This window comes from Mycteria americana, chromosome 7 (assembly GCF_035582795.1).
Source record: "Mycteria americana isolate JAX WOST 10 ecotype Jacksonville Zoo and Gardens chromosome 7, USCA_MyAme_1.0, whole genome shotgun sequence".
In the NCBI taxonomy this organism is placed as follows: Eukaryota; Metazoa; Chordata; class Aves; order Ciconiiformes; family Ciconiidae; genus Mycteria; species Mycteria americana.
This window is the reverse complement of record NC_134371.1, coordinates 20680319-20704609: the sequence shown is the minus strand read 5'-3', so window position 1 is coordinate 20704609 and position 24291 is coordinate 20680319. Positions and strand designations below refer to the sequence as shown.

The 24291-nt window shown below is 40.7% G+C and overlaps 1 protein-coding gene across 9 annotated transcripts in view; it reads right to left on the bottom strand.

Annotated features, from left to right (window-relative positions):
- Positions 1 to 24291, bottom strand: part of DOCK10 (dedicator of cytokinesis 10) — a 167705-nt gene that overhangs the window by 29233 nt on the left and 114181 nt on the right. For 4 of the 9 annotated variants that reach the window (XM_075507323.1, XM_075507325.1, XM_075507329.1 and 1 more), the window contains exons 20-36: positions 23960 to 24083; positions 23687 to 23808; positions 22918 to 23004; positions 22281 to 22373; positions 17340 to 17458; positions 14377 to 14446; positions 10943 to 11056; positions 9658 to 9729; positions 8871 to 9017; positions 7461 to 7544; positions 4533 to 4629; positions 3178 to 3237; positions 2509 to 2684; positions 2264 to 2380; positions 1125 to 1236; positions 287 to 408; positions 87 to 201 (exon numbers count right to left, since the gene is read on the bottom strand). In XM_075507323.1, the coding sequence (XP_075363438.1) occupies positions 87 to 201; positions 287 to 408; positions 1125 to 1236; positions 2264 to 2380; positions 2509 to 2684; positions 3178 to 3237; positions 4533 to 4629; positions 7461 to 7544; positions 8871 to 9017; positions 9658 to 9729; positions 10943 to 11056; positions 14377 to 14446; positions 17340 to 17458; positions 22281 to 22373; positions 22918 to 23004; positions 23687 to 23808; positions 23960 to 24083 (1831 nt within the window). The remainder of the gene's footprint in view (positions 1 to 86; positions 202 to 286; positions 409 to 1124; positions 1237 to 2263; positions 2381 to 2508; positions 2685 to 3177; positions 3238 to 4532; positions 4630 to 7460; positions 7545 to 8870; positions 9018 to 9657; positions 9730 to 10942; positions 11057 to 14376; positions 14447 to 17339; positions 17459 to 22280; positions 22374 to 22917; positions 23005 to 23686; positions 23809 to 23959; positions 24084 to 24291) is intronic. The other 5 variants (XM_075507331.1, XM_075507324.1, XM_075507326.1 and 2 more) reach the window with 4 other exon arrangements.

Here is a 24291-nt window from a genome sequence, read left to right as displayed (position 1 = left end):
TTATTCTAATTTAATGTTTGTTTGGATTCAGCATTCACAATATTTTACAACAATGTAAATTAGGTAGTGAGTGCATATTTTCTTACCTTCTGAAATGGTTTTCATAATGTGAAGGAAACACATAAGAAGACTTCTAGTTTCAGCTTGATCCAACTTGTCAAAACGAAGCGTTGATCCAATCAAAGACAAAGGTCTCATGATCTGTTGAGTTGACAGCAAAGGGCCTCGTTAAGTATAGTGATAGCTTTCCACCTCTAGTAACCGTTTTCAACATTTGCACATGTACCTTTTCACACGTGTCAGTTCTCTCACTGTTTTTTTCATTGGTACTTGGGTTAGATTCAAGACTTGCTAAGGAAGCTCTGGAGTCAGCATGGTTTGCTGCAGAGATAGCTATTGATGAAAAGGCTGTAAATGAAAGTCATAGCAAACATGCTAAACTAAAACATTTATGGATACAAAAACTAACAAGAAAAATGGAAAACTTAAAATGTGTCACATGCTGGATTGACACCAGTGCTTTGAACTTCCAATAGCTTTGCTATTGATGGGTATGTTTAGTACTGAAAACATGCAACAAGTTGAAGTGAAATGATTCTGTTTGCCGTTATTGATGGCATTAAAATGGCCTGATACATTCTGTAAGGCCTGACCTAAAGCCACAATCAGTGGAAAGATGCCGATGCACTTCCCTGAATTTTGAAATGGGGTTTGGAGGAAGTGAACAAAGTAAGCTGTGTTTCTACCTTCCATTAAGTCTGGAAAAACTAAGAATACTTGCCTCCAAGAGACTTCAGGAGTTTTCAGGAGAAACCTTGGAACTATTCTTAAGTCAGGCAGAGACTACAAGAATGAACTCAGGCACAGGGATTTGTGAGAGCCTGAATGCTGGCATCGTTCCAAATCAGGAGAGTAAGTGAAGCAGTGGAAGAAGAGCAGCTTCACAAGAGAAATAAAAATCAATCCAAAAACATCCAAAGGCAAGAGAAACATTGCATACCATGTTTCCCTGAATATCGTATAAAATGGGTTAATGATATCCTCCATGAATACTAAGCAGAAAGCACAATGGATTGAGATACACGGAAATCTACCTGTGTGCGTGTTCAATCTGTCATTTATACCTGCTATGGAGTTCAGAACATCTTTGGAAAAGGACGTGTCCACAGAGTTTGCATGTTTCATTGCTGTCTGGCTCTGAAATCCTCCGGCTGTGCTCAAGTCATCCCTAGATCCCTGTATTTTGAAAGAAACAGAACAAACTCCAGTACATGATATCACTCATAACTTTCATAATGACAGCACACCCGATAAGCTTTTCTTAGACACTGAGCCTGAAAACCTACTTTCAGTTGTTTACACATTGCAGCCTTAAAAGATCAAGGCTTGCCATAATACGCCGAATAGTTACCTGCAGTATGAAACCCTCTCATAACTGAAGTTGTAAAAGGACAAATCAAGTCTAACTGTGTTTGCTTCTTAAACACTAGCAGAGCATTGGGAAAGGAGCATTAACTGCTGTTAGCAATGCTCAGATGAAATGGGTTTGTTTGCTGGAAGGACTGGAAGACACAATATCCCTGCAGAAATCCGTTTCTAGTTTTTAAAGCAGGGCTATTATTGAAACACATCTAATCTTTTAAGAAATAAACAAATGTACTCCTCCACATGCGCAGTTTATACAGACGTTTTCTATGGTCGTAAAGCTGTTTTATGACGTTTCTGTACCCCTTCCCACCTTCAGCTACTTGTATGCATTCCCTCTGCCTCCTGGTACAGTTCATGGTCCTTCTGTAGTACCAGGGAAACTGCTTGTAGGTTCATGATGTAACCCTGCAGAGAATCTGTGGGTGATGGGAGTTGTTCTTTACAGCAGTGTCTCCCAGCCGCCTGCCAAGGGACCTGCCTGAGGACAGGGTCCTCAGCCCGCAGCCTGCGGCACCAGGGCAGACATATCGGACTGACTGGCTGGGGCTGCAAACTTCTAACTTCGAGTTTGCAGCCCTGGGACCGCCAGTGTCCTGGGTCTGTTCCAGACCCACAGTCTATAACCTGCCAGTACAGACTCCTGGGGCCCTGCAGGTGCTCTGCAAATCGAAACCTTCCAAATTAAACATCGCGGGTGCAAACAAATCAGCATTTTCAGAACTGCATTTCATTAGCTAATTTGTGACCAGCATAAACTTGGACCTCTTCCCACCCAATTGACTGGGCCAGACCTCAGTTTGATCATTTCAGTGTTCTGAAAAATCACATTAATTACCTGATTGGAAGTATTGATATTGAAAAGGAACATATCCTTCATGTAAATCCTTGGCATATTGTCCAAAAGCATTCCATAGAGTGGCATGTACAAGTTTGCTATTTGTGCCTGTTTTGCCTAAAAAATAAAAGATACAACACAATCCTGAAGAAATTAATTAACGTATACTAGTGGCTAAGGAAGTTTCATACGTGCTTAGCTACTATATGAACAAGCAAATGAAAAAGAATAAACAGTTTCTTTACCGGCTCTGCGTATCGATCATCAAATGAATGCTTTGCCATTAAGTTTTTAAGCACAGATAAAGCTAAGTGCCTAATATCCTGGTCTTCTTGCAAGGCAAAACCAACCTCCCGCAGCAGGACTCCAATTAGGAAATGTTTACGGCAAAATTCATTGGTCAATGTGTACTCTGGAATATCTTGGAACAGAATGGACAAGAATGCTTAAATTAATATATAGGTTACATAAACACCCCCCCTCCATTTTCCAAATTTTCAATAACTTTTATTGATTTAATCCACTGTTAAACCTTGATTTCCTGATCTGACTGCCCCATTCTGCTACCTCACTTGCTAGAATGAATTAATCTAATATTATTATTTCTCAAAATCATGCAGGCTTTAAAATTCAATAATAAAAGACAATGTATATACACATTCCCATATAAGAATCTCAACTGTTTTGCACATAATAATACTATTGACTTCTTTGAGGCACAGAGTCCAAATTGTTGTTCCCATATTCTAGCTAGAAGAGTTCTAGAACGCAGAGATCCAGACTAATTCCACTTTTGAAAACGGTAAATAATTTTTGCCTACATTTGCCACAGTTCAGTGGCAGCAGTAGAAGTAAATCTTAAAGCTCTTGATGCACAATTCTGCTTACTGCTTATGCAGTCATTTTGTTCATACCTGATGTTCGATATTCCTGTGTTGATTCTGAAGGTGTCACGGGGTCTTCATTTTTCATAAATATAAAACAAAAATAGGCAAAACTCATGCATATTTTTTTACTTATTAAGTGTAAAAAAAATATTTGCTTTGTATCTTTTTTTTTTTAATTTGACTCAAATTTGAATGAAACCGCTTCTACTGTTAAAGCAAGTTAGAGTGTCAGAACTGAACTCACTTTTTGGTGCTGAAAACTGAAGCAAAAAGGAGACAAGGGCCCATAGTTTGAGAAATGCTGCATAGAGAGATGATTCTGCCTTCCACTGGAACGTACTTTCCACTCTCAGCAACTTAAAAGACCACCTCCCAAGTGAACTCCCCAGAGTCCACGGAAAACTGTCAGAACTGGGAATTGTGCCCAGGGCTGAAATCCCAGCGCCTTTGAAACCAAGAGGAAAAGCACCCATACTGGGCATTGGCCACAAAGTTAGGTTCGAAATAACAGATTTCAGCGCACGAGATGGAATGCATGGTGGCTGCTGGCTTTGGGGCATGGGCAGGGTGGATTCACTCCTGTGGTAGAGCATAGGCAAAACCTGTTCATGCTTCTCTGCAAAACATGGGTTACACGCCGTATCCTCTGCCTTGAGAAGCATCTCAGGAGGTATTACTAACAGATTCTGAAATGGGCCTCTCTTGCCTCACTGCTCCAGGTAAAAACACTGCAGTATATGGTGACCACGTAAAGTTCAGGCTTGCCAGAGGCCAAGAAAGTAAACGCACTCGGGAGAAAAGGGCTATTGCATGGGACCTGCCTGCCAGTCCTAGAGATACTCTGAAGGCAAAAGTATCAATGGCCTGTTATCTGAGAGGTGGATGTTTCCAAAATCCTGCTGCATGTCCAGTTCAGATCTTCCCTACAAAGGAGGGGCTGTCACATGGACAAGTCATACTCCCAACAGCAGCAGGGAAGCCTGTTCCCAAATAGTTGGGTTTCACAATACCCTGATCACTGCCTCAGCTTCTTCCCCTTCCTGCTGTACCTGTTCAACCCCTTCCCTCGCTCACCACCTCCCACGGCTACTGCAGCTTTAGTAATTAGTCCTCACAAATAGTCCAGTTCATTCACCTCAGAACTTCCAGCTCCCGCCCTTCCAGTCACCTCCCACTGCCTAACTGGGCTGTCAGGGCTTGCATTTATTTACAGGCGTACCAAAATGATGTTATTTTTATCACACTGCCACACCTGAAAAGCCATTTGGGGCTTCTGTGCCCGATGTGCAGACATGATACTTCAGAGAGTTAATTATTATCTGCTCTTTGAACCTCCCGATAATTCGCCGTTGTACAGAATCCCTTTTGGGGTGATGCCTTACCAGGAATGTTTGAAGACCGTATGGGAAGGCACAGAGGGATAAAGTGCTCATGGTGACAGACTTCTTGGAGAAAGTCAAATTTGAACTGATGTAAAGTCTGAAAATCACAACAGGCAATGGCTCAGTTCACATTAAAACAGGGAAAATGCTATGACAGAGCTGCACTGCTATTTACTTCTACCTCAAAATTCATACTCACACCCAACAATGAAACCTTATGGCTTGTTATGCCAAGCTGTACAAATAATAAACATTTGGTTTTCGTCTCTGTTATCAAACGAACTTGTCACAGTCAAAAAAGCTTTTTGGATTCCTCAATTATGATTTTTCATTGAAGATGTGCTGATAAATATAAGCTTGACCCAAGCTAAATATTTAAGGTCTATTTAAAGCTACACTGGGTCTTTTAATGGTATATATTATAGCATATAATCATAGCAAAGTATCTTCTCCAGTTCACATAAATTTGGGACCGTTGTAATTATTATGCCTTTCTTCTCTGTTCCCCCCGCCCTTTTTTTTTCCTTCTTTTTTTTTTGGTCAACCAAATACAAAGTTTCAGCCACACAGGCCAGATCCAAAAGTTATTGATAGTGGTGAAAACTTCCTCTATCGATGCCACTGAGTTCCAGCTCCAAGGGATATGGACATTATATAATTTTGGTATTATTTCCTTAATAACTCCCTCTCAAGAAGGCATCCACGACCTTTCGTGGAGCCTTGCAACTGCCTCGAGAATTTATCATCGCCACTATAATGATGTGCCACTGAGATATAAAGATAATACATGACATCCAGTAATACATTTTTATTTCCATCTTCTCAGCTCACTGTTCTTAGTGGCAGAAAGCAGTCATTCAGGACTACCAATACAACACTGCATCAATCTAGGTCAAACGCATGCCCTAGCATTAGAAAGTACTTGTAAAAGTCTTTTATTTGCCCTATGTTTAAGTCTTTGTCAGTCCCTAAAATTAACTTGTAGCATTTCTGCTGCCACCGTCAGGCTAGGATACCTGGAACATGCACTTTTCAGAGTCTACAGAGTAGTGGATGGTGGGGAATTTTTCCCTGAAATGTTTTATTGCAGTGTAGTACCTCATCAGGAATACAGCTGGACATGCAATTGAGGGTCTAATGGCAAATAAAGAAATGAAGCATCTGAAATGTGTTTCCCAAGAGGAACTGTGACATTTTGAGGGAACACAACAATGAACTGAATTCTAATGAGGTATTTCAACTTTTGAATAAATATTTCTGAAAGCAATGTTTAAATGTCAAAATATAGAATACTGTGAGGGATATTTCTGTGGAACAGAAATTATGGTGCTTCATTCACAATTACAATAAATTCAAACTGCAATGTTATAGACTGATATACCCACAAACTATTTATTCAAGCAGCAATATGAACTGTTAAATTTTCTGAAGACAGAGGTCAGATTGCAGTATAATCTTTTTGATACATAAACAATCCAGTTAAAGAAGCAAAAGACACACAGAAAGGAATCCTGCAGCACGTTTAAACGACCGACTCTTGCTTAGGTGTCTGACTGAAAATGAAAATAATGCAAGGCCTCTCTCTCCTTGAGGTCAGAAATCTCTGATTTTATTTTGTGGCTATGGTTTTCAAGCACCGCAAAGCCTGTTCCAGTGATACATCTGTCTCAGCTCTGCAGTGATTTTGCTTCCACACATCCTGGCAGATGGCTCTGGAGGGATGCTGGGTGGCTGGCAATGTGCACGCCCTTACTGCCAAGGAGGTGCTAAGTTCTGCTCTGCACACTGACTAATCTCAGGCTTTTCCACTAGCCATTAATTGGCTTTTTTACTTAAACATCTGTTTCTCTGGTTGAATGTATTTAGGGAAGTTTGAAATGTGGAAACAATTTTCAGATTGCATAATATTATTTACAGAATTACAGACTTCAGGCTATGATATTAATATTGAGAGACTCCATTCCACATCTGTTCCAGAGAATAGGTGAAAGACCGGACTGCAGCATGAAGTTGGTTTCAGTAAAAAGCAAAACAGACTTGGAGTAATCTCACTCATTACCTACAAATGCCCAGATCACCACTAAAGAACTATAAAAAGTTAATGGACAAAAGTTTTGTAAGCTTTTTTCGGAAAGATGAGTCATTCAAAGTGTGTATCTTGAATACATTCTGTTATCTTATCATCTCATATGCTCCAGTGTGATAGCTCAGAAACCCAGTCATGGGAGAGAAAAAGCCTGTGACTCATCCTGATGGATGAAGAGTAAAGGAGTCAAGCTGAATAATTTGGGGACCTCTTGCAGTTTGAAATGTATTGTTCAAACTGTATCACTGACTATTATAGGTATTACAGAAGAAATTCAGGCTGCAGGGAATTTTCCTCATAGCAAGAACAAACTAATTTGGAGCAGATTGGCTTTCTTGCATCATCAATGAGGTAAGGGCATACCTTTCATTCAAAGTAAATGAGATGTTACATTCTCACTTGAGTTTACACAATGGTTACTCGTTCATATGCTCTTACTTTTAATATCCTCAAGGAAAATTACTGCCAATTGCTGCTGATATTTATAGACCAAACCACAAGTGTATTCTCCAAAGAATCAAAGCTTGAATTCAAAGAATTTCTGACTGGTCAGCCTTTTGCATGCTTTGGTCTGAGCAGTCTTTGCAGAGTCTGCTCTCACAGGGCTCAGTCAGTAGTTGTTTGGACGCGGCTATTTACTCCCAGAAAAGGGGGTAGGTGGCTCAAAACCAAGAGGTTTTAACACATATTTACAGTAGATGTTTTCACTGACTTGAGTTCTGAGCATGGTGAAGCCATGGAATAGATCATAAGTAGTTTCAACATAAAAATATTCTGCTAGCGAGTCACTTAGGAAAAAACAAAAGCAAGCAAACAAACAAACAAAAAACCCCAAACCATACCTTGCTATCTCCTGTTCCAAACATACTTATATAATTGTTGACCATCTTGAACACAAATCCACGATCCATAAATGTAAAACAGCGCTAAGAAAGGGGGAAAAAAGAATTATTATTTTATAGCCAAAAAAAGCAGTACATGGCCTCACTTACCTGGTTGTTTGCCTTGCGTCACCTATAAACTCGAACCTTTTGCACAGGTGAAGTTAGTCTTATAGAAGGGCAAGGAAAACCAGGGAACTAGTGAATCTGGCTCGATTTTTAAATTTATTTTCAGTAGTAATAAACTGATCAAACTTTTCATTTTCACTGCGTCTACAGTCTAAAACAACTATGACAGTGTACAGTGCACTAGGAGAAAGCTTACCTAATGAAAGCCATTCATGTACTGCAACACTCAATCACTAGAGGTGGTACGTGGTGGGAGCTGACCTGAATATCTCCTTCAGTGACAGAGCAATGACTGTTGGGGAATCAATCCAGCCACAATACTCACTGTCTATGAGCTGCGTTATCTCTCCGGGAGCACATATGCCACTACATTACTTTACGATGAGAACACTACTCTTGCTGACTGACGGGGCTAAATAGCTAGAAGGTGTAAAGGTTTTTGAGAGCCTTGGTGCTACAGTTACATTTTTGACTTGCAGAGTCAGCCTACCAGATAGGGAATGCATTCTTGAATTTCCCCCTTATCTGGTGTTCCTGAACTCTGCAAAACTAGCGAAGCCCCGAGCCTTCTGCCACACAGCATTAAGTATCTGGCCACACAACTTATTGAATGGCAGTTTTCCCGTGTTCCACAGCTAATTCAACGGTGGGAAAATAAAAATCATTGAGAAATATTAGGACGAAACCATAAAATACAACCCCTTTTAGTGACTTTTCCAAAGCACGCATGTATTTTCTTATATTTGGTAAATGAAAGGGCATTACAGAGTTAAAAAGGTAGGTTACAGTATTTCACGTAATACTTGCAATTTGCTTATTCTGGTTTCTAAAAGCTGCCCGCTCTGGTTGTGATTAGGAAATATTAATCCACCCACAGTCATTGAGAGCTGTAGTATTTAAAGCAAAATACCAGCTCAATTGTAACTACGGTTTCATTCCTTACCAAACTTTTTACTCATTTGAATGTAATGTAAGAATCTGCAAAATTTGAGAACTTGGGCTCTTTTAGAGAACAGATATAAATGAATCAGAATTGCTTTAAAGCGGACTTAGGTAAAGGTTTTGCATTCTCAAAGACCCAAGGGCACAGAAAAACTGAACTATATGTCAACACTAAACTTGGAAATTGAGCCACCATTCACTCAGAATTGTTTTATTCCCTTTGACTAGACTAGAATAGTCTCAAGTTTGCATTAAGTATGGGGAAATTAGTGCATATGCTGTAATGACAGAACGTCTCACCTTGAGAAATTTGGCAGTGCTGTAGTTTGCATTCCTGGTTTCTTCAAGAGCATCTTTGTACTTCCAAACAACATGGTCTGCTAAGACCATCACAAGTGCATCCAGCTCAGTTTGAAATGATTCTGGAAACCTCTGCGTTCGAGAAACCTAAGCAGGGAATAGATCATCACTTGAGAGTGTATGATGTTGCACATTAAACCTGAAAATACATTCAGGCCAAGAATAAAGACAATAAACCACAGGTCACTGAACACAGAAGAAAAATATTCCTAGAGTTCCATGGATCTATTCTCACTATAAACCCCAAAAGGAAGAATCTGGTCCATAGGAAAGTGGGAAATCTTATCCTCAGATTCCAGCACAAGTATACTAAGAGCATCTTTGATAATCAGGCAGAAAAGAGGTCAAAGCACTGCTCTCCAGCTATGTAAGGTTTGCTCAAAGCAAAGCAGAGTTTCCAGATCATTTATTTGCTGTCTGGCATAATCACCTGTTGGGTAACCAGCAGAAGTTAGAGAATCCTCATTCCATTCTAACCCACCCATTACAAAGCTGATGCAATTGTATTTTTGGCCCACCAGTTCTGTACAAGCAAGAATAGGTTTGAGCCCAGCAAGTAATATAATGGTTTTGTGGGTAAAAACAATATTTTACAAAGTATAACAGTGGGGTTTTTTTGACCAGTCAAGAAGAAAAGTCCAAGTATGTGTATTTCCCAGGATTCCGCATTTTATACCTTCCCTAAGAGACTGATTGCCTACTTAATTTAGATCACATATATACTTACCTTTATTTTGTTTGTATCAACTAAGTGCTGTGCCATTGATTTTAAGATAACTGCAAAGAAGAACCAGGAATGCTGTTCAAAAGAAGGAAAAAAGAGATTAGGAAAAATTATTATCTCATAAATACTTTACATTGCATTACCATTCCTTATAGATGGATTCTCAGTAACGCACAATGATAAACTCTACATGACAAATAAATTACAGAGCCTAAGTGCCATGTATTTGAGTAACATTGGATCATGTCCTTAAAGGAGCTGAAGCCATCTCAGGCACTTTGTCACTGTGGCTCTGTGCAATAAGGAGCCCGCAAACGCCAGTCCTACAATCCTTCCATTCCTGCTGAGCACTGTCTCATTGTTTGTTTGCAGGTAACTGGCAGAAATGCATGATGCAGAGAACCTCAGAGAACAAAAGCTGAGAATAAACTGCTTTGTTAGTTCCAGCAGATTTGGCCCAGAATAAGATGGTACTTGTTTAGAAGATAAACAGAGTGGTTCTTCAAATACCATTTGTAATAGTGAACAGATAGGATACAGATTAGTATCTGTATCGTCACATATCTCAGGAGATATGTGAAACAAATACACTCAAAAAGCTTACAAATTGCAAAAAAAACCCCCCACAACACACCCAACCACAAGTATTTTTGCATGGCCCAGGTTCCCAGCAGGCCAGCTTTTCTGCTTTTTTAATCCTATTTTTGCTATTCCAGTGGCTCAGCACAGGAAATAGGAACTGGTTCACTCTTTTGCCACTGGGAACACCTGAGCTGGACTGGCTAGCTCTTACACCATAACTGACAGGCTCAGTGATAGGGCTTGCACATGTATGAATTTCTTAGACCTGGTTTGATATGAGAAACTTCAGGAAACCTCAATGATTCTCATTTTGGTCACTGTTAACCAAAGGCAGCAGCTGAAATCAGATATAAATGTCCTGCTTACAGACGAATATTATCCCTGCATCTTCCGAAATAAAAATTAAAACAAAGTATCCTAAAAGTAATCGCTCACATCGTATTGTGTAAGAATTAGGTTTCCGACTCAGACTGAGCTGTAACAGAAAGGAGGAATTTTATTATGCAAACCACGGCATTCTGAGAAACATGTTATGCTGAGAAACTGTAGCAAGTCTGGTAAGTCTGTTCCATTGAATCACTGCAGGATGTAATTTGTGCAAAGCTCATACAGGAAAAGACCAGAGGAGAAAGAGATGTGACAAGTGAGTTTCAGGCAGAAAATCAGTAGTGAAACTACAAATGTGCTAATTCAAGCTATCATTCACCTTTAAAACCTGTTTCACCGTCACTTGGTCATTAAACTTCAGAAGACCAATCATATTCTTGGCCAGCTCCTCATGAACAGTCCTTTCTTCAAATGATTTGGTCCTGAATACATACTGAAGAAGAAAAGAAAAAGAAAAATTATCAAAATGTACATTAAAACAAATACAAAAAACCTCAGCAGAAGATGATAAATTATTTATACCCCACTAACAGCTGAGAATCTTTGCCACCAAAATATCTTGACTGAACAATACATTCACATAAAGTTTAATTCCCCTAGCAGTAACGGCACAACACTGCTCCCCTACAAAATCACAGTTTTAAACACAACTTCCTGTTGATTTCAGCTTAATGTGAACCAAGAAGAATTTCTCCTTAAAATCAGTGCTGTGATTTGTTTTTTCAATAGGGCACAGGATCCTGACACCTCTAAACTGCCTTTCAAGCCATTTCACCAGGGGAAAAAAAGAATAAGCAAGCAGAGGAAGTACGGAGGGTTTTTCACCCACCTAGTCAGGGCCACCTTTCACTTGCTCCTTTCTTCTAGTGGCAACAGCTAGTCAGAACTGGTAACAACTCTTCATCCTGAAAGGTGTAGAGCACCCACTGGAGCTGACAGAAGGGGAAAACTATACCCCTTTTAGAAATCAAGCCCTCAAGAGAGGAATTTATCTACCAAGTTGCTCAGAACTCATAAATGTAGTATGAGTTTTATTCAACATTTTAATCTAATAATTTGCTACTGGGATCCATTACTCCTTCCCTGAAGCAAGAGCTCTGCCAGTGCATCAGTTGGGATGAAATACCTTTTTAGTTCAACCAGGCAGGTAAAATATTTTCACTTGAAAATATCTTATTAATATTCAACCTTGTTTCCAGAGCAGATGCCATAAGCTTCTTCCTACGCAGTTTGACACTTCTGGGTCCAGTTATTTAAGTCAGTGTAATTTTGCATTATTATTGCATCTGACTCACAATTCTCAACTTACTTATTTCCAAAACGGCATTTCTAAAGTAGGTATTCGTTTCCTTACAGATGGATAAAAGAGATTAACAGTTACTGGCTTTTGACTGCTGCTGGAAATGGGAAAAACGAGCTAAATGGACTTTTGGTGTGGCCTAATAATCACCTCTTACTTCAGAGATATTTAGCTGCAATAGGTGTCTATTGCAATTTTGAAAAGTTATTAAGTAGAAGAAGTGTTACTACCCATTTAATTAACTACATTTAAATGTTACATAGGTTATTTGTTTTGGAGGCTGAAGATTTCTGCTGGACCTCAGCAGAAATCCTCTGTGCTTAAATCAGAGTACTTGAGACTAAAATTTGACTACTAAGATGCTGAGATGCATCACCTGTAAACACATACTTTCATGAGGTATGAAAGTAAATCCATACCATGGAAATATCAACCAACAGTTGTTAACACTGAAATTAAAACAGTTTTCCCATTTAGTAACCTAACTCCTACCATATTTTCATTATTCTACCCATGGACATGCTAAAGTTTCAGAGTTCATCAGGAATGTATTTGCTTTCTCTTTATTCCTAAAGTTAATTTCAAAAAAAAAAAAAACAAAACAAAAAAAACCACCCCCAAAACTTGTCGCATATATTACTCATAATCCACAAATGAAATGTATGTTATGAAAACTACTTGTTGCACAGTGAATCAGAGTATCATTACAGCCAGAAGCCCATACAGACATTTGTCACTCATAACTTCTTTCCATGACTGTGGGGGATCTCTCATTGCTATCATGACCTCTATTAGTTCTGTCACCACTGAACCAGAGCAGGCCAAGAAACAAAGTGATGGCAGTATCTACTTCAATTCTTCTAACAGCCTGCAATTCTCCTCTATGCTGCTATTTGAAATGCAAAAATAAGTTAATAAATATAACACTCAAAGACATTACAACTTACTCATTACTGATTAATCTAGTAAGACTAGAACAAAATTTTCCAGCCCTCTCCCCCGCAATTAAAAGGGAGAGAAAAAAATAAAGGCAAATGAAGAGGAAAAAAAAAGTGTAACACCTTTAAATGAGGTTCATTTATCTACTGATTTTTCCGTCCATGCCAGTAACAGCAGTTAATGTATTCTTCTACTTACAAACAGGCTTCTTCATAAAATTCTCAGCTTATAAAGCTGTTACCCAAATACACTACTGATGGGATACTTGCTGGCCAATAGCATTATTCATACTCATTTAATGGATATTCATCTGATACAGAAAACAAGGAGATCATCTTTAAAGAGGCCACTCCTTTGGCTTTTTAAGTAATACTACAGCTTGCCTGAAACCAAACTCCACACACAGAACATATTCATATATATTCTCTATATAACCTCTTCTTCAAAACAATAATGGATGAAAAAAGCTGAGTAAACACGGAACAGCTACAAGAATCTGAACTCCACAGATGATAAAAGAATTTATGTACAATAGCACACGCAGAGACACAGGATCTTGAAACTAAAATAATGACTTAAGAAAATAATCAAAAGCTTAGTTAAAAAGCTATCGCTTCCTAAGAAGCATGCAGCCATCTTGCAACCACGAAGAGCACCCAGAAGTACCTCTTCCGTAAAAATTACCACTTGTGGATCCTTTTCAACTACAATGAGGGCAACCCTGTACATGTATAATACAGATGGCCAGATATTTTGAAGTGATAAATCTCATCACAGTCAAGAGGAATGCTGCAAACCGCGAGCAAACTACATTAAATGTCCCTCACTGGTATCTACCTAGCTGAAGTTTCATGATCTTTCATGTATTTATCTCCCTCTTCCCTCCTCTCAAACCCTGCAAAGGTGGGGAATTCTCAGTTTAACACTGTTTCGCAAAGACTGACGCTAAGCCTAAGCTCCTAGAAGCTCAGTGGAAGTGCATTTGCAGTTAGTCTTGCTTCTAAAATGTAAGCTCTGGTCATCAGCCGACTATGGGGAATTGTCCCTCCCACATCCCAGTACCCTTTAAGAGTTCACCGCAGCTTCCTCCTCCTGTGCTTGCTCAACTTGGTGTCCTATGGAAAGCAAGCTGCACCGTGCAAAGGAAACATGAGCAGCCCTTTGTCCTCCTCAATGGACCAAGGTTGCGAGCCAGGATGCAGCTGAGTTTGGTGGAGAAGGACACTCCATGGAGTGTCCCAGCTCTACAGGATGCTCTTTAAGCACAGAGAGGCACTGTAATTTATTCAAGGTGACAAAGAAACTTATAGCAGAGGAGGAGAATTGACTCAGCCTCTTCCAAATCTTACGTTAGTTTCCTAACGAGTCACCCATCCTACTAGTGGCAGAAAGCTATGATGCAGAGAAAGCTACAAACAACTACAACTAAGAGTAAACAGGAAAAAAACCCCACAAAAAACAAAATCATCCCCCGCTGCCCCAGAAAATAGTTAACAGAATAACAGCAATCATACCGTCACATAAGAATTGATGCAGTTGTCTAGTTGTTCTTCATGGCACTTAGCAACAATGTTAGTAAGAACCCTGCAAGATAAAAACAGAAAAAAAAAGAGCTGGTTTGTGTCATGAGGCAGAGAAAGTCTATCTGATACATCACATTGTTCTGTTATTGTAACCTCATTTAAAACAGTCCATGAGGGATGTGATCCAAATGATGAATAGCGTGTGCAGAAACTGTCCCACTGGGAAAAAACAGTCACTCCTTGGGCCCTCCACTTGCCTGGATTGTGCTGTTACATATGCATTCATCTAACAAAATGCACCCAGTTTTAACGGTTATAACTGTACTGACATTACAACAAAAGAAAACTATTAACTAAATAAAGCTTATACAGACCTTGGATGATTAGGAGTAAGAAAAATGAGAGTATGTTAATGAAACAGAGAGGCAAGAGCCTCTTTCTCTGGGAATGCTACTTGTCAGGTTCTCTTAGATCTTGGTAATTCTGTAAAGCTCTGATACTTTGCTTATGGCAGCACTGTTAATCAAAGACAAACACGAGCCTAGGCTCAAGCCCAAGCATGCCCCTCTCCTGCACTGTTTGCCCATAACCTTGGACTCAGCCCCAGCCTCAGCGCCCAAGCACTCAGGAACAAAAGGCCCAGCACAGCACCCTCTCGTTACTGCGCAGCAGGGAGAGGCTGGACACTTGGTGCAACCATAGATGCTTTGAGCTTCTGCAGATGAGCTTGGCCATCAGCAACATGGAAGAAAATTGCCCGGGTCGTGCTGGCACCCACTCTCACAACCTGAGCTTCTACTAACAGCAGAGATGGCACTACTTGAGACCAAGTGTTTCAGCGAAGTTTTGTCTTCAATTTGTACCTGGGCCATCTTTGAGGTCATTCTGTTTCGGAAAACACAAGTCTGAGCAAGAAGTCTTCTTCAACTTAACCATGAGATTTCCTCTTGATTATTGGGATCTCATTTTTTCAGGATACTTAATATGGAAAAGACTCTGCAATTTTATAATCGTATTTTTATGTTAAAAGAATGGGGAGGAAACAGTTCATGATTCTCAAATGTCAAAAATTAGTGAACTGTATCTCAAATTCAGGGGTATGCATAATAACAGTATGACTAAAATGGATTATTAATATGCCTGACTGTGGTCCACATACAAGCAGTCATTCTGACAAGCTTGGTGATTTGAGTGTTTTCTGCCAATTCTTATTATTGGACTCAAAAGCTCTGTAATTTTTTTAAGTTGGTATTTTTCATCTATCTCATTTCTTGCTGTTAGTAGAAGAAGTAAAACTTGTAGCAAAACACAAAAGCTATGACAAAATTAGTTGTGCCCATTCTGATCCTTCAGCCTTTATTCTGATTTGAAACTGAAATGAGTTCTGGCAAAGATGAGACAGAGAAATGATGACATGACTGGGCCCCCAGACAAGTAAATAACCATGAGAGTATAAAAGCAATAACGTTTTCTCCCCAGTACATAAGCCAATCTGTGCTGTCATTCTGTTGTTGTTGCTTTTAATATGTTCAACACAAGCTGCTTCAAGCTATTCAGAACAAAATACAATGTGTGTATATATAGGACACATCAATGAATGCGCACAGCAGACATGCATATTCCTGGTGACATAAACTCTACCGCACAAAAGCTACCACGCATACATGAAAAACACTGGGAATACTTCTTTTCTTTTTTTGGCCAGGTGGGTGTATAGTCAAAATCTGAAGCATGAAAAAATTAACATACTTCCACTTTTCCATCTAATCATTAAAACTATTTTTTAAACAGCTGCTTCTTCTATAGCATTTCTTTTCCAGTCAGTTAACCGGTACTGAAATTCTAGCCTGAGACAAAATCCTTCATTCTCTCTATTCAGCCTTAACATCAGTTGATTTGTTGGTCATAAAGGGGTCCTGAACAAAGGTCCAACTGTTTCTCTCCCTTTGAAAACAGTATGCAGTGATGAAATCACACATGTTTACAAGGAAAGGTTCTTCAAATGCTACTGCCTAGGTGTGGTAACACTGGACTTTGCCCTGCAAGGTGCCATGATCCTTTTTGATAAAGGACGTTGAAACTCTAGCTTTCCAAGGCTAAGATGAGGAATTCTGCTTCCTTGTTCCTTTAAGTTTTCCTAATTAACCTTTCTTCAGGAACTGATTCTGAAGAACAATCTGTGGAAAGAAAGTAAATATACTGACAGCAGATTAGTCTAACAGGGTTGCTGAGGACAGTTGTAATTTTTACCTACTTAGTTGTATTGTAGTCCCCATGTTTAGCTACGGGCAGAAGTACAACAAAAATAACACTCTCGCCAAAAGAAAATGCAATGCAACTTTCTGCCCTCCTGCAGAGACCAATAATAATCTCTCCAGTATTTTTTTTCCTGCTGCCCTGATTAACAGCATCAATAAAGACAATTTCATTATGTGAGGGGTGAGAGACTCAGCAAATCATTCCGGCTGTTTGCCTGCTCACTGGAAAATGCTTCCATTGCTCTTCAGTTATTGCTGATATACCCTAATTAAAAAATACCCCAGAACAGCGTGACCTGGTTGTTTGACTCTGCATTGGATGCTGCAAGATGCTAAGCTCTTCCTATGCTGAACTCCACATCCTCAGACCCAAACATAAACCAAAACTGATATTCAGCTTTGTTAGGAAGCACTTAGCTCCTTAAGAATGAGACCTTTACCTATGATTACCTCAGGGTACAGAGACACGTCCACCATGGTCAATGGTTTCCTGGTTGGTATCAGAGTCAGCCATATGATACCACAGTCTTCCACGCATTATTTGCAGAGCCTTGTGTTAAGGGGGAAGCAGGCATTCTCACCTACTGAAGTCTAAATGCCATAGTCAGGCTTTGTAAGAGCAGCTATAATTGGACTAACATCTACATTTGCAGTCTAGAGTGAATTCTTTTCCTCATACAGAAAATATTCAGATACCTGGTCACAGCTGTTGTAACTTCATCATCACTGTTTTGCACCAAAACCCAGAAGAGTTGATTCAGGACTACAGGAAGAAAATTCATAATTACATGGATCTTCTCGATCCTCAGCAAATTCTGTAACGGATATAAGAAAGAAAATGAGAGATTTCCAATATGAGCAATGAAAGCTGATTACTTGCTTTCCTGCTTCAGCAGGTAAAATGCAGTGCAGCCACTGGTGTAATAGCAGTAGGAAAGAAAACAGGACAACAGGACAACTAAGTAGAGGACCGGTTCCGCATGGAGTTTGTTTTAAATACAACCATCAACACAACTGTAGGTATTGCCCAAATTTCAGAATTCCAATATTTTGCTCTACCCTGGCTGGGGCAGGGGGAGAAACCAAAACCAATTTTCATATTTCACTAAGGATACGTATGTAAGAGCAATAAAATAACCTAATTACTATTTTCAAGACATGCATTTCCTAGGAAAACTCATTCTTTTTATGCAGGATCTGATAACTGAACTTGTTGTAGCTAAAATACTTATTTTAAAAACACATTGGTAAAAAGTAGTATTAACACTCTAACCTGACTGGACTGACATTATATTATCTTCTCTGATCAAGGAGGATATTGAGCTTTTAACTAAAAAAAAACTCCTTTGAATTCCTCCTAGTTTTTCTATTTCAGTAATTTCCAAATCATTCCAGAATTTCTTCAAATGTATTAGTGATTTATAGATAAAAGCAAAATACTCTGGGGAAAATTACTTATTACCTGGTTATATTGCATAGTTGATCCCTTGTAGCATACAACATTGTCTCTGTTTTCTAATAAAATTACTGAAATATTTTTAAAAGGTAAACTACAAATAGCAAATAAAGAACAGTGCAATTCTGGTAGTTTAGGTAACTGACTTACTGTCTAGAAGGTTGTGAAGCTTTTATGGATTCCTAAACTTTGTCCAATATGCTCAATAGCTTCCCAAAAATTAACAGTTAAGGACTTAATTCTGTAGAGGTATAACCTCTAAGTAACACTGATGCTTTGATTTTTAGAATATACATATACTTAATAATGTCTTTAACTCAAGACAGTATTTAAAAACAAAGCAACCCCTTTCAGGTGTACCTGCATCTATCAACAAAAGCAGTAGCCACCTTTAGGGACTTGCCCAGAGAACTGCCATGATTTATTGGAACTTCTTGTTTACTTATTAAAGCAAAAATCTCTTCCCAAGCAGCTTTATAAAATCTGATTAAGGTACACTCAAACAGGAAAACATTAACAACGAGGAAAAGGGGAAAGCACCTACGTGACGGTAACATCTAAACCCCAAAACACCTATTAGATTTTACAGACTGCTAAAAGGAAAAATAATAAATAAAATTCATATGTACAAAGTTTTAGAGCTAGCACTGTGGAACAGCGTTCACAGCTACCTTTCAGGCTTCTTGCTTATCTTCTTGTTAAAGTTCAGTAAGCAGATTGCAAAGCGAGAACTCTAAATTTCACCATTCATGAACAGGTAAAGAATCATGGCTCTACTTTTACCTGCTCCTCTTCTAATTTGCTTGTTATACTCCTCCTTTCTCACAGCTTTTGACCTCTACTGAATACAGTCACATTTAATGCAGTTCTTGCTTATCTGTTTCATCTCTGCAGAAAGGGTATGTTCTTTCTGATTTCAGAACTTGACAGGCAACAAGCACCCTTGATTTATACATGCAAAATACCCTGAACAGCCCTTTGGATAGTATCCAGGTTTTTAGAGTGAAAGTAGGAAGAGCCAAGTAGGAGGTAAGCATACAATGTATCTAAGGCAAGAGAGGACTAGAGAGGACTAGCAGGAATATTGCAGCTCTACAGGCTACAGCTCCTTTTCCCAGACGTTCCTAGAGCAACATTACATCATCCTTTAACAGGATTTGAGGCTTGTCATAGAATGGATTACAAAAGTTGATGGGGCAGATGCAGCCATGTCCTAAATCACAGAATCACAGAATCGTACAGGTTGGAAAAGACCTTTAAGATCATCGAGTCCAACCGTAAACCTAACACTACCAAGACCACCACTACACCATGTCCCTAAGCACCTCATCCAAATGTCCTTTAAATACCTCCAGGGATGGCGACTCAACCACTTCCCTGGGCAGCCTGTGCCAATGCTTGATAACCCTCTCAGTGAAGAAAAATTTCCTAATATCCAGTCTAAACCTCCCCTGGCACAACTTGAGACCATTTCCTCTTGTCCTATCACTTGTTACCTGGGAGAAGAGACCGACCCCCACCTCTCTACAACCTCCTTTCAGGTAGTTGTAGAGAGCAATAAGGTCTCCCCTCAGCCTCCTTTTCTCCAGGCTAAACAACCCCAGTTCCCTCAGCCGCTCCTCATCAGACTTCTGCTCCAGACCCTTCACCAGCTTCACTGCCCTTCTCTGGACTCGCTCCAGCACCTCAATGTCTCTCTTGTAGTGGGGGGCCCAAAACTGAACACAGTATTCGAGGTGCGGCCTCACCAGTGCCGAGTACAGGGGCACGATCACTTCCCTACTCCTGCTGGCCACACTGTTCCTGATACAAGCCAGGATGCCATTGGCTTTCTTGGCCACCTGGGCACACTGCTGGCTCATATTCAGGCGGCTGTCAACCAACACTCCCAGGTCCTTTTCTGCCTGGCAGCTTTCCAGCCACTCTTCCCCAAGCCTGTAGCGTTGCATGGGGTTGCTGTGGCCCAAGTGCAGGACCTTGCACTTGGCCTTGTTGAACCTCATACAATTGGCCCCAACCCATCGATCCAGCCTGTCCAGGTCCCTCTGCAGAGCCTTCCTACCCTCCAGCAGATCAACACTCCCACACAACTTGGTGTCGTCTGCAAACTTACTGAGGGTGCACTCGATCCCTTCGTCCACATCATTGATAAAGATATTAAACAGGACTGGCCCCAACACAGAGCCCTGGGGAACACAGCTTGTGACCGGCCGCCAACTGGAGTAAACTCCATTCACCACCACTCTTTGGGCCCGGCCATCCAGCCAGTTCTTTACCCAGCGAAGAGTACACCCGTCCAAGCCATGAGCAGCCAGCTTCTCCAGGAGAATGCTGTGGGAAACCGTGTCAAAGGCTTTACTGAAGTCTAGATAGACAACATCCACAGCCTTCCCCTCATCCACTAGGCGGGTCACCTCGTCGTAGAAGGAGATAAGGTTGGTCAAGCAGGACCTGCCTTTCCTGAACCCATGCTGGCTGGGCTTGATCCCTTGGTTATCCTCTACATGCCGTGTGATGGCACTCAGGATGATCTGCTCCATCAGCTTCCCCGGCACCAAGGTCAGGCTGACAGGCCTGTAGTTCCCCGGGTCCTCCTTCCGGCCCTTCCTGAAGATAGGCGTCACATTAGCTAATCTCCAGTCAGCAGGGACCTCCCCAGTTAGCCAGGACTGCTGGTAAATGATGGAAAGGGGCTTGCTGAGCACTTCTGCCAGTTCCTTCAGTACTCTTGGGTAGATCTCATCAGGCCCCATAGACTTGTGAGTGTCTAAGTGGTGCAGCAGGTCACTAACCATTTCCCCCTGGATTATGGGGGCTCCATTCTGGTCCCCCCGTCCCTATCTTCCAACTCCAGGGGCTGGGTACCCAGAGAACAATTGGCCCTGCTATTAAAGACTGAGGCAAAGAAGGCATCAAGTACCTCAGCCTTTTCCTCATCCTTGGTCACTGTGGTCCCTCCCCCGTCTACTAGGGGCTGGAGATTCTCCTTAGCTCTCCTTTTGCTGCTAATGTATTTGAAGAAGTATTTTTTGTTGTCTTTTACAGCAGCAGCCAGATTGAGCTCTAGCTCAGCTTTGGCCCTTCTAATTTTCTCCCTGCACAGCCTTGCTACACCTTTGTAGTCCTCCTGAGTTGCCTGCCCCTTCATCCAGAGGTCATAGACTCTCCTCTTTTTCCTGAGTTCGAGCCAGAGCTCTCTAGTCAGCCAGGCCGGTCTTCTTCCCCGCTGGCTCGTCTTTCGGCACCTGGGGACAGCCTGCTCTTGTGCCTTTAGGATTTCCTCCTTAAAGAACGTCCAGCCTTCCTGGACTCCTTTGCCCGTAAGGGCTGCCTCCCAGGGGACTCTCTTGACCAGTCTCCTACACAGGCCGAAGTCCACCCTCCGGAAGTCTAAGGTGGCAGTCCTGCTGACCCCCCTCCTCACTTCTCCACGTATCAAAAACTCTATCATTTCATGATCGCTCTGCCCAAGACAGCCTCCAACCATCACATGGCTCACAAGTCCTTCTCTGTTGGTGAACAAGAGGTCCAGTGGGGCACCTTCCCTCGTTGGCTCGCTCACCAGCTGCGTCAGGAAGTTATCTGCCACACGCTCCAGGAACCTCCTAGGCTGTTTCCTCTCTGCTGTATTGTATTTCCAGCAGACATCCGGCAGGTTGAAGTCCCCCACAAGAACAAGGGCTAGCGATCGTGAGGCTTCTCCCAGCTGCTTATAGAATAGTTCATCTGTCTCCTCATCCTGGTTGGGGGGTCTGTAACAGACTCCCACCACAATATCTGCCTTGTTGGCCTTCCCCCTGATTCTCACCCATAGACACTCCACCCTATCACCACCATCATTGAGCTCTAAACTATCCAGACACTCCCTGACGTATAGGGCTACCCCACCACCTCTCCTGCCTCACCTATCCCTCCTGAAGAGTTTATAGCCATCCATCGCCGCACTCCAGTTGTGCGAGTCATCCCACCACGTTTCCGTGATGGCCATATGAGAAGGGATGGAAGACAGCTCTGCGACCAGTAATGCTTCTGTCACATCAAGTAAGTCTAACTGGAATTGTCAAGGACCCATTGCTTCCTGGTAAGTCTGTGCCATGCTTAGAATTGTGCAGTGATGGATCCGTTGAGAGAAAGCCCTAAATACAGTTTTATAGCACAGTTTGTGCTGCAGGTTACTTTACCTTACAAGAATTGATAAAGTTTGAGGTAGGAGGCTGGGATAGATCCTTTTCCCTTTCTTGGCACTGATGGAAAAAGTTATTCAGGTATGGTTCCTAAAATTATAAACATTCACATTAATGTATGTTATAGAAAGGATTAGAATTCAGCTCCATAAACTGGTTACAGCAATCACCTGTGATATCAAAGAACACTCCTGGTCCCTTCTGCCTTAGACATAAGGCACAGAAAGACAGATCAACTAATTTAGCCCAACCCACTGGCCAGCACAGCTTGCTATAAACAGCTTTTTTCTAGGTGCTTTGACCACTCTTTTTTCAGTGTTGTGAGCGATTAATTTTTTCCTCACAATCTAAGGGATTTCAATGGCCACATTTTCCTTTTCTTCCTGGTGCTCAGAATTTATGTTCTTGCTGTTTAAACTGGTATTTCATGACTTTTCTGTTGGTATAATCTTAAATAATTTATTTTTTTCCTTAAAGTGTGTATTCCATCATTGTCATCTTGCCCTTCCACATTCAAATAACCTTTAAATGTTAGAGAAACAAATTCATACAAGATTTTAAAACATCTTTCAGACATTCCTTGACACTTTTTGTTTGTAAGCAGGTAACAGAGCTAAGAGGAAATTTGTCTTACCTGAGTATTTACTGTCGATACAACAAAAGTAGAGACTTTGAAAAGTGGTTTCCCACTATCTACCCATTTTACATCACAGCCGATCTGCTATTAAAACAAAAACAAACAAACAAGCATACATTTCCCCACTTGCTTCCTACTCATTCAAGTCTGCATCAAATTTTCACTGCATAGCTTTGCAGATGCACTTGCATGAACTGTGCTTGCTACTGTGCTTTCACAACCGCAGAATTATTGCAATACCAACCCCCTTTTTAGCACAAGCCCATGAACATTATCATTCAAGGGACCAGCTCACTGCCACACCCTGTCCTCAGGACAATAGTAAAACAAACAGAAGGAGGAAGAAATAATCCAAACTGGACAGGATCAGTGGGAAAATATGATATCACACCACAAAACTGGAGAATGAACCATGATCGTGGATCACATCAGCTGGAGAATGAATGTCATACGGCCTGAGTTTGTGAAAAGAGTTCTTTTTGAACACTCTGACTCACGTTTTGGAGACGTTAGGTATAATATTGTAGAATACACAGTTATAAAATACACTTTTTCCATATACACCTGTGAATCAGCAACATTGACTCTCAGTTCAGTGGTACATATATTACTTTATATACTCAATGATATGTACATGTATATTCTAAAAAAGATACTCTATCGTTTACACTTCCAGGTAAGTGCAAATGCAAAACTGATCTCATGTAAAACATCTGCAAATAAATGCTCTGCGCCATTTGAATAATATGCAAGCATGGATTAATACCTTTCCACTAGTTGGTTCTTGAAGGCTCAGGTAATTGGGAGGCAGACTGCTTGCCACTGGCACATTGTGTTCTTGGGAAGCTAACTGGGCATCTTTCAACAAAGGAAGCCATGCATATCCCACTGCGCACAAGAACAAATCAATATGACTCTTTGGAAAAACAAGCTTCTCAAGTTCAAAGGAAGACAATAATATCCAGCCAGAAATTCTGCAATCCTTATTTGAACGTACATCATTTATATTTATAATTGAAAGTAATTCTACTACAGGTACCTGGTGTTTCCAGAGCCTCTTTCTTTTTGGCATTAGCTTTTGCATTTATGTCACAGGTGACATGATAAAATGAAAACAGAATGTGGTGTTTCTTATGGAGTTGAGTGGGAAGTTCAATTTTCACCTGAAATGTAAAATGTTACACCTCACTTTAGTTTAAAAATCGATTAAACCAGGCATCAGAGATGGTTTAAATGAGTGACATCTCTCTCTACACAGAGGTCTTTAGTACAGCCTGCCTTTACTGGCTAATGTTTGTCTGCATAGGTAATAGATGCTCTCTTAAGGAAATTGTTTAGGATGAACATCCCTCACTTTTACTTAAAACACCT